Source organism: Aquila chrysaetos, chromosome 23, assembly GCF_900496995.4.
Source record: "Aquila chrysaetos chrysaetos chromosome 23, bAquChr1.4, whole genome shotgun sequence".
Classification (NCBI taxonomy): domain Eukaryota; kingdom Metazoa; phylum Chordata; class Aves; order Accipitriformes; family Accipitridae; genus Aquila; species Aquila chrysaetos.
Window position 1 is genome coordinate 16,892,467 of NC_044026.1, and position 16,008 is coordinate 16,908,474.

General features: G+C 36.3%; 2 protein-coding genes across 5 annotated transcripts in view; both read left to right on the forward strand.

Moving 5' to 3' along the window:
- WWC3 (WWC family member 3) overlaps nucleotides 1-14,481 on the forward strand; it is a 104,674-nt gene extending 90,193 nt beyond the window's left edge. For 2 of the 4 annotated variants that reach the window (XM_029998960.1, XM_029998963.1), the window contains exons 16-23: nucleotides 3,703-3,870; nucleotides 4,515-4,666; nucleotides 5,422-5,581; nucleotides 6,770-6,934; nucleotides 8,268-8,360; nucleotides 9,391-9,621; nucleotides 10,359-10,486; nucleotides 11,927-14,481. In XM_029998960.1, coding sequence (XP_029854820.1) covers nucleotides 3,703-3,870; nucleotides 4,515-4,666; nucleotides 5,422-5,581; nucleotides 6,770-6,934; nucleotides 8,268-8,360; nucleotides 9,391-9,621; nucleotides 10,359-10,486; nucleotides 11,927-11,993 — 1,164 coding nt within the window. In that variant the 3' untranslated portion in view covers nucleotides 11,994-14,481. The remainder of the gene's footprint in view (nucleotides 1-3,702; nucleotides 3,871-4,514; nucleotides 4,667-5,421; nucleotides 5,582-6,769; nucleotides 6,935-8,267; nucleotides 8,361-9,390; nucleotides 9,622-10,358; nucleotides 10,487-11,926) is intronic. The other 2 variants (XM_029998961.1, XM_029998962.1) reach the window with 2 other exon arrangements.
- A 712-nt stretch (nucleotides 14,482-15,193) lies between these two features.
- CLCN4 (chloride voltage-gated channel 4) overlaps nucleotides 15,194-16,008 on the forward strand; it is a 47,618-nt gene continuing 46,803 nt past the window's right edge. The window contains exon 1 of the mRNA XM_029999012.1: nucleotides 15,194-15,217. Coding sequence (XP_029854872.1) covers nucleotides 15,214-15,217 — 4 coding nt within the window. The 5' untranslated portion in view covers nucleotides 15,194-15,213. The remainder of the gene's footprint in view (nucleotides 15,218-16,008) is intronic.

Consider the following 16,008-nt stretch of genomic DNA (forward strand, 5'->3'; position numbering starts at 1 on the left):
AATTCAGTAAATAAGGAGTTAAGTTTTTATTTATTTAATGCATTTCTTACAATTGTCTGCTTTGGGGAAAGTTGAAGAATCTGCCATTGCTAAATTTTGGTGCAAGAAGGAAAGCATTGTGTAGGGGAAAAAAAAAAAATAAAAATTAAACTTTTCCCCAAAGACTTCATCTGACAGCTTTTAGACTACAGTGTGCTCAAGACTTCTGTTTCTGCATGGCACTGTAACACGTGCATGATGAATCAGTATCATTAAAATACTTTCCTAATACAAAGATAAATACAAACCCATTGTTGCTGTGTAACAGTGGGTGAAGACGACTATTATATCAATCTTAACTTTTTTGCAGGATAATAGTGGTCCAAACAGGTTTCTGTAACACCAGCCTTTTACTTTAAACTGATAGAGGTATCTGATGTAGATGCATTCAAATATATGTAGCAATTGTTTAAAGAGGTTACATGTGTTAGCTGTGTTAACTTTAGATGTGTTAAATGTTAGCTTCATTTAGCTATTGTCAAATGTAAATTTGCTTAAATAAATCTGCCTTGAGGCTGATGTCCTGGCTATTTTGAAGTGACTGGGCTACCATTTCAGTGAGGGGTTTGAATGGGTTAATGAAATTTTTTTTAAGCCTATCAAAGTAGTTAATAGGTACAGGCATCTCATTGTCATGCTGGACTATGGATAAGAGGTGTTTGAGCAAATCTGGACAAGAATGCATGTTTGTTAGTCCACCTTAAAACTAGGTAGCATCTTATATAAACAGCGGTCTTAATGTTGACAGAAGTGGAGTAAAGGTCTTGTCTGCAGTAGGAAGTTTTGTCATTTTTGCACTACAACATAATGAAAGAGAAAGCATCTCAAGAATGGGCTGGATATATTGGTGTAAAATGCTTTACACTGGTACAGCCTTCTGCTCTGGGAAGCTAAATAGCTATTTCGGTGTAAAGCGTCTTTATATTGACACAAGTGCATCTAAATTTAAGGTGCTTTTGTTTTAACTGCTATTACTGAATTAGCAAAAAAAGATAGGTCTTCAGGTTATGTTGGTAGGAATTTTTTCTCTTTCATAGTCTTAGTGTAGTTTTGTCAGAAATATCTTTGTCTAGTTGGTAACATACTTTAGGGTAACTTAGCAATGCTACTCAAAAAGAGAGGAACAATGCCATGGTTTCTTAAGGTATGTGCATTGAAGTATGTATTTAGACATTATGATCATTGCTGTCTTTTGCTGTAAATTGAAAATAAGCATTTTCTCAAATTGAGAAATCATTTGCTGCCTCTCTGTGGAATTGGTGTGATGGCTTTTATCAACAAGGCCTCTGTCTTTCAAAATCTCTTCCACTGAGATTACAGTTTTTTCCATCTATTTAATTATGCATATATTTCTGAAGTTGTGCTTTTTTTCAATTAGATTATGCCAGTTTAATGCTTTCCTAAATGCAGAAGCCAGGCTGGAGTTTATCCTAAGTTATACAAATATTTGTACATAACAGGGAATGAAAAAAAAAAAAAAAAAGGCAATATTCTGGCAAAAATAGTTCTAAACTTCACTTACATAGAGAAGTAAATCTACTAAACTTGTGAGATGGTCTTTCCATTCCCTGAAGCTTCTCAACCTTTTACTCCTATGCCCTGCCTTGCTGAAAGATCTTGTTCTGTTTCCCTACAGCTTTCTGAAACTCTGCTTCCTTAAGTTGGCTTATTTCTCCCCTGCTGGCCTCATCAATGTTGAGATAAGGGAGTTGTTATTTTCCATGATTAGCATATATAGCTCATGTTAAAATATCGGAGAAACGCAATTGCCTTTTTTGCAATTACATGGCATTTGCTGTTTCACGCCCAGTTTCTGATCTTTTACAGCCCTGACCAACCAATTATTTACCATGTCTTAATTTATTTGAATTCTTCTTGAGTGTAACATTTGTCTTTTTGCATTTCGTGTTTTTCAGAACATCCGTCCCATTTTTAAACATAATTTTAAATTCTCATCCTTTTCTCATAAGTTTTACAATCCCTCTGTTTGACATCACCGAGAGATTCATAAGTGCTTTTACTATTCCACCATCCAAGTTGTTAACAAATGTGTCAGAGCAGGCACGTGACAGACCGCTAGCTGACCCACCTTGGTTTCTTCATCCTTTTGAGCGAGCTCCAAATCTTGAGGTGGAGGTGAAATATTAATTAGTCCTTTCAGTACTGGTAATTATTAATTGGGTTTGATGGTGATTTTATACCCAATTAGTCATTCACTTTGTAGTAACAGCTTCTTTGGCATGCTTTCTTAGCTGCCTAATAAATGCAGTGTGTAGGGCAGTGTCAGACATCTTGAGTCAACACGTGTTTTTTCCAATATTGATGACAGGAAAACACCTTTACCCTCTACCTCTAAAACCAAACCCAGCATGTCTTAAACATTCTCCAACTCTGATGCAAAAGTGTGAGTATTCAATACATGTTTCTTTTTTACACTGCATCAGAGCAAATAGGTAATTAGAAGACATCTCTGTTTTATATATAAAAGACGAGACATCTCTGTTTGTAGCCTCCATTTACTGACGTAAAATGATGTTCTCAGTAACATGTTGTATCCTGATACAACATTATTTTGTTAGTCTCAAAAACTTTTCTCCATCATCCGTTATACATCTGTTTAAACAGAGCCCCAGGGAACATTCACCTTGGAAAAACAATATGATGATTTTTTAATTATTATTATTTTCTAATTAACTGTTTCTTTACCTGCTTAAAGTTGAATGCAGTTTCTGTATACATTTCCTGCTGCCTTTACAATAAGAATCATTGCATCCAGCTAGTTGTTTTGTGAGAGATGAAAGCAATTTTTATGTGATTTTTCCAGTGATATAAATGAAAACATTCTTAGCATGTGGTCCATTAGGATGGAAATGAACAGATTGCAGAGATAGCCAGATAAAGTCAAAAGCAGTAATTAAAGGCTAGCTAATATAAAATCATCACTAGGTCCAGCTAGTGAACTGATTAAAAAAAAAAAAAAAAGCATGGATTTGCTCAGAGCTGTTTTTCAGTTAGGTCAATACCACTCAGAAATTTTTTACATGAGCACTGTCTGATGGAGTAGGGCTACTTTAAAGTTGGGAATATTTTTAGTGGGAAGCCTCCATTAAACCTGTTTTCACCTGAATGTGGGAGAGATAACGATGACTTGGAAAGTGGAAAAATGGCGTTATGGCCCATTTGACTACCTTATGATATAAATAGGCAGAAAAAATAAATTGCTTTACATGATATTTTTTTTTTCCCTTTGGAAGATGCCTCTGAGTACCAGAGAACAGAAGGATATCTCAGAATATAGTTCTCTCACAAGAAAACAGATTAAAGTAATATTGTTAAAGTAATATTAATTTAAGCAAATGTAGAAATCAGATATGTAATTCAGAGTGGTTTTTAAATAAGATACTAAGAGCTGTCAGCTGTAACAATCATATCTACATCAGTCATAGAAATTTTATTTTTCAACTTAAAAAAATGAATATCTACTCTGATCCTTCCTGGTAGTAAGCAAGAGGCAAGAAATTCGGTATCATAGACATCATAACACAACAGAACAAAACTGTCTTTTTAAGAGACCCTATAAGTAAAATACTCTTTAAATGAGAAGGTGTCTGTCCTGCAGTGTATGTTTATCTTGTTTTGGTCAATGCTTTTTATTGTTTACAGGGCATTGCTCAGATAAACCTGACTGATGCAGAGAGTTCGGGGGAGATGCAGCTTCACTGGTATACTGTTCAGATCTTCACTGGTTCAGACCCCCAGAGAGCAAAGAACAAAAACCAGTGTGAAGAAAGTATTGCCCGATCTTCTGGAAATGTAACTACAGTTAAAACAGTATGGCTTTGAAAAAGTGATTTGTTTCCTTTATTTGACCTGCTGGGTGGTTGTTTGTGATCTTATCTCGGTGCAGTTTTCAAGGTGCACAGAAGGCGATACTTTAATTTAGCTCTTGTGGCAAGGCTGGATTTTAAAAGAATGATTAAAAGCTAAATCATGTCTGGACAGATGCTTGAAATAGTACTCTGTGTATGTTTGTATGCACACTTCCAGTCCAACTAACTAAAACTCATCAAAAATTTCTGCCACCGCACTTCAAGAGGTTGTCAAGGAAGGTTGCGCCATTTCCATTTTTGGAGATTTTTCAGCCCTTGGCTGGGCCCTGGGCAACCTGATGTGGCTATGAAGCTGTGCCTGCTTTGGGCAGGACATTAGACTAGGTGACCTCCAGAGGTCTCTTCTGACCTAACTTGCTGGATGATGTTCCACAGTGAGATAAAGTCTGCACAGTTTCTGTGAGAAGTTGCATTCACGGAACACCACGTACTTTTTGATCATTAAGATTCAGGACAGACTTTTTTTTTTTTTTTTTTTAAGGAACATACAATGGCTATGTTTTTATTTTGTTTGCTCTGAACAATATACACTAAATACATTGTCTTGTTCAAACGGTTTTATTTGAAGTCTAGTTTACCTTTCAGGATGCAGTGACAGCCCTGTTAGCTAGGACCACCGCCCAGCTGGAAGCAGTTGAGAGAGAGTTGGCAGAAGAGAGAGTGAAGCTGGAGTACACAGAGGAGGAAATCCTAGAGATGGAAAGAAAGGAAGATCAGGCAGAAGCCATATCAGAAAGGTAAAAATAGTGGTTTAAATACCTCATCAAACAACAGATTGATATTTACACTATAGGTATAGTCTGAAATACAGCAGGAGAAACAGCAGATCTCCTTATTCTGAGATCTGCTCCCTGTTAGTGTTACGAGTATAAAATTCTGTTATTTTGTGATGATGTGCAAACAAGAGAAAACCTTATTTGAATAGCTGGCTGAGTTTAGAGGACTTCAAATTTGGGGAGTGGGAAAACATTATATCAAACAAACTTTGCTAGGGATGCAACTGTAATGGGTTTGCAACAGCAGTGTACTAAAAAAAATACATACAATTTTGTAGTGACATGGAAAAATGTCAAAGAAAGGTATGCATTGCAATGCTTATGGAGTGAACATGCAACACAGCTCTTACTATTTCAGGGTTTATTATAGTGCTATTTCATCATTAATAACACTCCTAGTTTGTTACGTGAGTTGCATTGTTCTTTTTGTTATTGTTTTCTTAGTATTGTTATGAAGACTAGAACATATGCTTTAAGAAAATTAGGGAAGGTGATTTTTCTTTTTTTTTTGGGGGGGGGGGCATGAAATGTATTTGCTTGTCTGCATCTGCAGAAATGCAAGCAGCCTATGTTCTCCCTTTGCAAATTTTGTATTTTTATTGGGAAATAATACTCTAAAATGATAAATGACCTGGATAATGAAATATATAAACGTGACACATAATTGTATGGGGTTTTTTAATACCTACAAAATTCTTCTGATGTTCTGACTTTAGGAGTTGGCAAGCAGAATCTGTTGACAGTGGATGCAGTAATTGCACCCAGACTAGTCCTCCTTATCCAGAGCCATTTTGCGGGGATTCGTTAGCTGGACACATGTTTGCAACTCAAGCAGGCCAGTACAGTTCTGGAAAAATGCAGCCTCCGCCGCTGAAGGTAATGAGAGAAGACACTGCAGTACGGAAACTGCCACGCTGCCTGACACTCACAGAGTGTGTTACTGCTGCTCCTTGAGTTTGAGTCCGAATTGATCAGGAGAGAAAAGAATCAGAAATGACATTAACAACCCTGTATGAGCACTGCCTTCACGACAGTGGTGTACCTTTTGAGTTGTTAAAAATGCCCTCTTTAGGGCAAAGACTGGGGGTTTTTGTTTGCTTACTAGTTATTTCTAGACAGAATTAGTATTTTATATCAAAACGCAAGCTATTTTTACTGTGGCCTTTATCTAATCTGTAAATACGCACTCGTATCAATGTCTGTGTTGACCTGAAATTGTAACAGAAAAGATCATGATCGAATTCCAGTGCTCTTAGAAATAAGAATTTTTGAAGGAACTGTGAAGAAAGAAGCTTAATGTTTTAAGACTTGCACTGCTGTTTCAGTGTTATAATAAATACAGCTGAAATTTTCAGACATTTGTGCTGAAACTGATGTGTTTAAAATCTTTTGTATTCAAGATATGAGACAATGAAAATAGTCCTGAACAAGCTGAAATCAGCACATTTCCATTGAAGTAGAGGAACATAAGCTGTTTGTGTTGCCTTTAGGGAAGATCATAACTCCTATTGAGGAGTAAGTTATCTTAAAGTTTGGAAGCTTTGCTAGAGTAGCGTACGTTTTCTGTATTTCTGAATATTTTAGTGTTCTTGTATCATTGTTTCAACAGTCTTTCAGTTCCCTTTTGTTGAGTTTCTTGTCTTCATTTGACTTCCTCCAGTTTTAAGGTGGTTGCTTGCTTCAGATTCATCTTGCTTATTGAAAGGTGACTGTTTTCTTCTGTTGAGGCTGGAGATCAGGTGGTAGCTAGGTTAATGCCCAATTGCCAATGCTGAATGCAGTCTTTGTGCTCTGCAGCTATGATTCACATTATAACTGCATCTCATAATTGTTACTGTTCCAGGAAAGGCTTCTGAAAGGTAATCTTGCCATTTTGAATGACCTAGTTTTAAAACTTTGTTAAAAATGAGGTGATTCATCCTCTGTTCTCATTTCTCCTTAAAACTTGAACCTAGCTCTCAGGGCAGATTGTTTGCTTTTGATATTGTTGAAATGTCTGATTGTTTTTGGTGAGAGAGAGAAAATGAGGAAAAAATAAAAATTTTTCCTTCATTGAAATTTTAGGTGGATAAGGAAACTAACACCGAGGATCTGTTTCCTGAAGAAGTTGCTATTCTTCCAAAAGAGAGAACTAGCCGCAGGCCACGGGGTTCTGCTTTTGTTCGCAGTAGCACTATTGTTCGTTCCCAGACCTTCTCACCTGGAGCACGAAGTCAATATGTTTGCAGAGTGAGTAAGGCTTAAAAAGAAGGCGGGGGAGGGGGGGGCACACAAGTATTTTCTACATTTTTTTATAATCTCTTCTTAAGACTTTATTACATTTATAAGAAACATATACTACTTTTTAATACTAATGAATAATCTTTCATAGAATTTAAACATTGCAGTGGGGAAGAGGTCCCCTGGTTCTTTTTTAAGAGTTTAAACCTGAATTTATTTCATTTAAAATTTAAGAATCTGCGACAAATTAGATATTAAGCTCTCTTCCCTGGCAACCTTAGATGTTAAGCTAGGGTGATTGATTTTACAGAGGTACAATGCTGTCTATTAAGGTGTATAAACAGTTAGCTTAGCTTAACTTTCAGCTACCTAAAAGTTTGGGAAGGGGGACTGAATGTATAATCTTAGGGTTATTGCATAAATATTCTTACGACTGTGGTTGCTGTCATGAATGTCAGTCATAGGATGCCTGTTGCAGTGGGACCTAGGATTCCTGGATGCGCTGGTGCAAGCAGTTGAAGATCGGCACAACAGTTTTCGAGCTCACGTTAGCTGGTTGCTGTGTTCAATGGCAAAAGGCTTATAAGCAGTTGGCTCATGGTATTGCAGAACAATACATGGGTATTGACTTTGCAATATTGGTGGAATGCATGCAGCTTTAATTGTACTCTTTCATTAGCTTTTGAGAGCTTGAGTTTGAAAATGCAGTAATGATTTTTAATTTTTATGCATTTTGCTAAACCAAGGATCTTCTGGTTTTTGCTCTCTTATTTACATTGCACACAGTACATCTATGGACCCCTTAAAATTCTTCAGTTTGATTTCTGGATTCTGTATCTGTTTATGATACAGGGAATGTGAGTAAAAACACCCTCGCACACCAGAACAAAGATAGTGCAAAAAGGGAAAGATTGTTAAACACCCTCACTTAATCTGTATTTACTTAAAATCAGAGGTGGGGAAAAAAGTGGGAGACTGTATTGTTTGTGCCCATGACAGTAAACTCTTTAGGAAGAAGTATTATTGCCTTTAACTCCCCTCTCCCCTTATTTTTATGTTACATTGTCTTGGATATTTAGCAGAATGCCTGATGAAACTTAGCTGTAAAACATGGATGATTTTGAAGTTTTCTTGAATTATTGTAACTATACAGTATGAGCACCGTTATATATAAAATTTTTATAAATAACTAAAGCTGGAAAAAATAAGTTGCTTAAAACAAGACAGATTCTGTGCATTTTTAAAAATAAATCCCAAATCAAAAGAAGAAAAAAATAATCCAGATTTCTTAATGTAGACAACCTTGTAAGCAACCTGTATTTTCAATATCTTTTCTTATCAGCTGTATCGCAGTGACAGTGACAGTTCAACTCTGCCAAGGAAGTCACCTTTTGTCCGGAATACATTGGAGAGGCGTACCCTACGGTATAAGCAGGTATGCCTAGAAAACTGGTTTTTACTTTTCACTAGGTTGCTAGAACACTGGTACTTTTATACCTAAGCTTTAGATGTCTACAGGTACATTCTGATGTTTTGAGGAGGTGTATAAGGCTTCTGTAATGAATTGGGGAAGGGGTGGGTGTTTTGGGTTTCGTTTGGGTTTTTTAAGCTAAAAGGTAGACATAGAGAAGTGAAATATAGTTGTGAACAATTATTGAGGAGGAAAAAAAAAGCGTGGCAGACAAAAATTATTTTAATGGGGACTGAATTTGTGTTGATTTAAATGTAAACTTTGTTAAATCTTTAAAATCTAGTTTATGATGCAGGCCCAGAGAAGTGTGTGTGAATGTGACAGTAAAACACCCAGCTCCCCTCCCACGCAGCCTAGCAAACCATAGTATTTGAGGCCCAAGTATTCAGGAATGAATAGGTTAAGCTCTCCTTTCTCCTCCATGCCAGCCTGCACGCTGCAGAACAAGCAGGCAGAGAAGGGCAGGTAAGGCATTAATGCCTTTTATATACATTGCATACAGTTTAGCCTGGTCAACAGAAGTTAATTTCTTGCTGGTGTAGGCAAGTAGACAGCCATCTCTCCCATTTTGATTCAGAATGTATCTTAAAGCCAGTATTGAATAAAGCCCTTTACTGTACTGAGCAAGATTCCCCTTATTCTCCAACGTCATGACTCTGTTAGGAGTTTTTCATATTGCATCCCTTTTATTACCATCATAACATGAAAGTTTAGTCCATAAACTTAAATTAGTTAAATATTTATAAGCCAAAAGGAGACTGTAAAAGGAGGTAGTAGAAAGCATTAATTGGAAAAGTTTATGTATGGTACAGTAAACCCCTACAGCTAGTTAGCCTTTCCCTGTGGGATATAAATAATCTCTCCAAAACTTTGTGTCAAGAAAGACTTCGTGTGTGAAGTACAGAAAATGTATGCTCTATATAGCTAAAGATAGACCAGTATACCATGTTGGAATTAATATATTGTGCATTTTATTTGAATCCTAATAACTCAGCAGTCCTGCAGATCATCTTTGGCTGAGCTTATGGCAAGGACATCCTTAGACCTGGAGCTGGATCTCCAGGCATCCAGAACTAGACAGAGACAGCTGAACGAGGAGATATGTGTTTTAAGAGAGTTGAGACAGCGTCTGGAAGATGCCCAACTAAGAGGGCAGACGGATCTACCCCACTGGGTCCTCCGGGATGAACGATTCCGAAACTTGTTGAAGGAAGCAGAAAGGCAGGTATGGTAACATGAGATGAGCACTCAACATGTTCAGAAACTTCTGGTTTCAAAATTTCTTGATTGTGACAAGGCATCTAAAGAGCTGTTTTTACAGAACTTCAGACAATGAACGTTGCTTCTATATTCTTGAAGTTGGCACAATAAAAATTATTGCATTGATTATTACCAAGTTGTGTATTTATTTGAGAACAATTGCTGGAGTATGGCACTATTTGCCAGCAGCACTTTTTGGTTTGGTTTGGGGTTTTTTTGGTTTAGATATTTATTATTGGAACTTTAATAATTTCTTTATTTCTGATCTTTGAAAGAATTTTTTCTGATGTCATATTTCATTTTTTACAAGTATTTGGAATGTTCCCTAAGTATGTGATTTTTTTCCTGTTCTTGGATAAAGAAGTTATAGGCAAAAAGTGGCAAAAAATACACAACAAACAAAATTGTCATTGGATTATCAGAGGTGAAGAGTGAGCCTAAATTTATTTTAAAGTCTTGTTTGACAGATCTATGTGCAGTCAATTTCATCAATTTAATACATCTCTGTCTGAAGAGCATTAAGAAATGAAACAACACTGTCAGTCTTTTGAATTTATAGTTCTTGGATGATCAGCCAATTCAGACAGTATACTTGTGTGGTTTTACTGTGGTGAGTGGGAAAAAATCCATTATTTTAACCTGGGTATTCTTGTGTTTTATTTATTCACGTGACCATTTTAAGCATTATATTCTTGTTTTCAGACCAGACAGACCAAATTTGAACATCACCAAGAGCAAGCAGCTGAAAAGATGCTAAAGAAAGCATCAAAAGAAATATACCAGTTGCGTGGGCAAAATCAGAAGGAGCCTATTCAGGTGCAAACTTTTAGGTAAGTGGTAATGTGTGCCAAAACAGCATAGCAACATTTCATTGGAGAGGTTAAAGCTCTCTGAAGCATTCAGCCTAAATTCTGTGTGTCTTCTATATAGCCAGTAATTTTTAACTGTATATTGACTTGGACACATGAGTTTCCTTTGAGTTATTTGTAGTGCAAAGAGTCAAAGCAAAGGTAAAATTGCAGTGTTACAATTCTACAACACGCAAAATTTAATTTAAAAAAAACAAACCCAAAGTCTTCAAGTGCAAACATAGCTTAGGTGATTCTTTCAACTTAGCCTAGTCGCTATTAAGTTCAAATAATTTGTCGGTTCTTCAATGCAAGCCTGGGGGCATAAATAGTTTGTCTAATGTAATACATATACATTACTAGTAACGCTCTCTCCCTAAAAATTACTCAGTAATATTCCAGCTTTCTCTCAAGCCTTTTCTTTGGACTTGTGAACACAGATGAAATAGGAAAATATGGTATGTGTCCTCTCCTAGCTTTATATTTTTTCTGACAGTTTATTTTGTGTACAAGTGGCATTGATAAATAATGTGCATTTCACAGGAAGACTTTTATTACTTTAGCATTAAAATTTTTGTAATCTTTATTGGGAGAGTAACAGTGAGAGTAAGAAAACGTTAGTGGAGCACAGATGTGGAGGACATCTCAGCTACATGTTACATTATACTATTTCATCCAGTGTTTAGTTTTCGTAGAACTTCTTTGCAGGCAGTACTTAAGTGAGGTAGAAAAGCTGTCTGTCCTTTAATGTAATTTTTTTGCTTCAATTATATTGGTAAGGTCTTTCTCACAAAGGTGGGGAGGAAGTAAGAGGAATAGAAATCTTAGGGTGGTTTTTACATCTTATGTTTCTGGTAATAAGAGAGGGGTTTTTATGCTTTGTCTACTGAGATACAAAAAGATACGGGGAATTGAATAAAATGAGATGTAGAAAATGGAGCAAAAGCTGTCGTCTTTAAGTTCTTTCCCTTTTTATGCACACATCCATTTATTATGACTCTTTACAGCATGTACTGTTTGCCCAATAAAAAAGCAAAAAGATGACCCTGCCATTTTTTTTCCTTTTTTTTGTAGGCATTATTGCAAAATGTACAAGGGTGAACTTTGCATTGCAGAAGGGGCTTATGCCAGGGCTTGTCCTGTGAAACCATTTTACAGTCAACTATGACTGATGTACAATGAGTTGTATAAAGCTTCCGCCTAAATTTTCAAAAATAGTAATTGTGTTCAACACAATGTTGCCAAAAGTCTACAGTGAGGTTTAATAGTTTTTGTAAGTTTCTTGTACTCAAATAAACCATCAGTTCAGTATGTAAGTAACAAATACTAACCACTAACCAGAGTAAAGAAACCATGTTCTGGGGGGGGGGAAACGTAGGTATGTAATTGATTGACTTCCTTTTTATCTTGTTTTGATCACAGAGAGAAGATAGCTTTTTTTACAAGACCAAGGATTAACATACCTCCTCTGCCAGCTGATGATGTATGACATGTTGCATTGTAAACATGAAGTATTTATCGCTTTTATTTTAATGAAGTTATTAGACTAGCTAAGTTTCTTTAAAAAAAAATTGTGCAAAAGCTAATATACACGTTTTGTAAAAAATAAAAAAAGTAAAAAAAGTAAAAGTAAACAAAAACATATATATAAATATATATACATATATATTTTATAATAGCGACTGCAACAAGGCTTGGTTTTTCCTTGTTGTGAAACTGACATCTCTGAAGACAACTTATTTTATAAAAGATCGACTATCCTGTTAAGAGCGTGTACAGTTTTTATGCTGTTTTATTTGACTTAAAGGCTGGAAGACAGAAACAAAGTGAGTTCAGGCAAATTCACTGTAGTGTAATTTATTTATAGTGCCTTTTTTCCTTGAAGGAAAATACCTACTTTAAGATGTATTTTAAGACTGAAATTTTGTTCTTCAGTATTTGTCATACAGTAGAATGGAACCATTGAGCTGGTTTTGTTTCTGATACCTGAAATGAAAATACTATGTTCTAAAATTGTCACTTTTTTCAGCTTTATTATCTGTAGCTTATTATGTACATTGTATCCTTTAGCACTGTCTGTGTTATAGCAAAATATTATCACCTGCAATGTGTTTAACATTGATTAGAAGTGATGTTAAACATTGCAGAATTCATTTGCATGTTCTTACTGTGCACTAATAGATTGTTTTCATTTCAGTTGTGTCTAAAGTATCTTTATATTCTTAACTAGATTCTCAGTTTAAACGGAGGAAGGAAAAGGGTGACAGGTCTTTGTTTTGCTGCTTAATGAAAAGGCAGTTAAAATAGCAATGTGAGCTAGCTGTGTGGAAAGACTGCTAAAGGAATATTATAGTAATTTCTACAGTTTTAAAGATTCTGGTCTGATTCAGGAAAGTACATTATGTGCTGATTCCAGAAAGCAGCTGCATTAAGTGAGGGTGCTTAAACACATGTTCACCCTAAAGGATGTGCTTTGAGGTTACTGCATGCAAGTTCTTTTGAACAGTGACACTTCCCAGGAGGAAGGTGTATAATTCTGGAAGGTACAGCTCACTTGATTGCTAGTTGGACCAGCTAAAATCCGGTAAGAAATAATTTTGCTTGTGACCGTTTGTTTTAATGAAAGATTGTCACCCTAAATTCCCGAGAATGCCAGTTTTGTGTCCTTGCATCCTGCAAGTATGTAAAAATACTTCTTTACTAAGCTACTATAATAGAGTTTCTCATATTTTTCTAATTATACATTACCTACAAGGAGAGGTGCCCAACACAAGACTGACTTTGCAGATCGCTGGAATCTCCTAGAAGGAAGATCATGCTGTCTCTTAATTAAAGTAAGGGTCAAATTGTTTCCAGGTTTTTATATGTCAGGAAACCAAAACAGCAGCCAAAAACTAAACAGACTTGTTGGAACCAATGAGAATATTTTCAAATATTTTGTAAGTAAAGTGTTCTTTGTGAGTTTCAAGAGCTTATACTCTTACCTTGTCCAAAGGTCAGGAAAACCTGAAAGTGAAACTGAATTGCTTTTAATTCTCCAAGCTGAAGCAAAAAGTAATGGGAAAAAAGATCGTAAACCTAAATCATTAATCAATGAGGATGATTAACACAGACATTTAATTTTAAGGTAGTATTCCCTGTTTCCTAGTAAGGCCTATAATCATTGCAGGCATCAAGTGACTCGATCGTATAGCAATATATGTGAAATTAAAGTACATTTAGCATTTATCATGCTAACCATCCTGAAGTCTGTTTTTGCCAGTAAGCTTCAGTGGGTATATGTTGGGTTCCTTGGGTGCAACTAGACATATTCAGCAACTATGCAGATAAAAAGCAAATCACGTAAGAAATTTTTAGTGTTTGGGTAAAAGTCTAGGGACAGCAAGCTTTTCAGTGCTCGTTACTTGAAAAGACTAGTTAGTCAGAATTTTGCGTCTCATTTTCGGTGGGGGCCCTTACATAGTAGTGTTTATCGGAAGTTACCATGCAGTGACGCCAGACGTGCTTGCTGTATACTAAGAACAGCCAACACCGTGTTCCCGTGAGGGTGCTCAGATCCTGGAAGAGGTTGCCCAGAGAGGTGGATGGAGCTTTCTGTCCGTGGAGGAGTTGAGGACTTGACTGGATGTAGCCCGGAGCATCTGGTCGCATTAGGCCCGCTTTGAGCAGGGTTTGGGGTAGGGACCTCCCTTCCACCCTCAATTGTTCCGTGGGTGTATAACGAAGGGGCGATGTCTGGTGGCCTCTCCGTCAGGGGGTTCAGTTCGTGCTTTTAAATAGTGACCGCTGCGAGACATCGTCGGCATATCTTGTGGGTCTGTGATTCTGACTGCTGTAATAAGTTCTGTCTTGATGTGGTAATGAGTTATCATATTCAGTATTCATCTCTCTTGTTTTTGTCACAGTTGTGTATGATTGTGTCATTTTTGTATTATTTGAAAGTATTTCTTCTATGAAATAAAATAATTTGCCATAAACAGAAATAGAGTTTTATTATACGTCAAAGACATTTTTTTGAATGGTTTATATTTACCACGTTCATGATGCTTTCGTAAAGAAATTCTATATTTTGAATAACAGTCATTTAGGTGAAAGTAGTGAATTTTCAAATAAAAGAGAGGAAATCTGTGAAATCAGAGATCCTAGAGGGGTTACACTGAAGACCTGAAAGGGATGCAGAGTGTAAGGAATGGCAGGTATGTTCTCCCACGTGCTTATCGCTCACAATAAGCTGACAGCTGTGTCAGAGGCTTATAGTTGAATATTCCTGGAATTCATGGGTAGCTCCACTTACAACACGTTGAACTGCCTTTTTTTCTTACAGAAGTTTGTGCTTTGTAGATTTGTATTGGAAGTTGACATAATTAGCTTTGTAATATCTTACATGACTAATTCCAAGGTGGAAGCCACTCAGAAGAATACGAGTTAACTTTTTTTGGGCTGAACTTTACTGCTGCTTTCACAAAGGAAACACTAAACCTGCATAATTGCAGAAAGGCCATTTCTCAGTTTCTCTCTGCAACCCTAAGCTGCAGGAGCACAGGCAAAATCATAGCACTGACATATGACTCCTGTCTCCGTCCAGTATTTGCAGGGCGTTAAGGGTATGACAGGGTTTAGGTTATTTTTAAACGGTCTGCTAGAAATAGTGATTTGGAATACCAACCGTCTCTGTCTCGCTACCATCAGGATCAACAACAAAAGCTATAATGGGTATGTCGGTATGGGTTTTCTGTTATAAGAATGAAGTCTTACATGTATTTCTTGCTGCAGTTCTTGTAAGCGCTTTGCAAGACTTCAAGGTAAGTGCTGTATAAAAAGAGCATTTTTTTAAATTTTTTTTTCTTTTTTTTTAGGAATTAGATTAACTATGTATTTTGTTTTCAGTGGATGTAAAACTGAAATTTGAATTTTTAGGGAAGAGGGCACTTCACAGCTTGTTTTGCATCCAGTCTCCTTTTTAACTATAGAGTCATATATCTTTGAGAGGAAGAAAAATGTGTTTACAGAGAGACTTGAGAAACTGCAGGCTAGCAAAGGCAAGAACAGTCTTTTCCAAATCATCATTTGAAGAATATTTTCTTTTTTCCTGAGACCACTCAATTGACTAAGTATCATTTCAAGAAAATACCAAAGAGTAAAGCTGATTTGGTTTTGCAATCTGTAAATGTCAGTTAAGTGATTTGCTCGCACTTTGGAAAATCTCAGTATTCTTGGAATTAAAAGCTTCTTAGGAGCTGTTTCTGGCTTCTGATGATTTCTAATAATCTCTTAAATTTGAACATACATATCTAGGTTATAGAATAACATTTTCTATAGAGAATTAGATATTCTGTCCCTTTAGTTTGTTTGTGGTTAGACCATCCAACTAAAAATACACATTCAGCAGGAGACTTGATGAGTTCAGCTACGCTGATAGTCAAGGAAAAATTAGGAAGTGAATTTAAGAAAGTCTGTCCGGGAAGAAAATGGGGGATTGAGACCCTTGCATTGGTTTGGTTAGT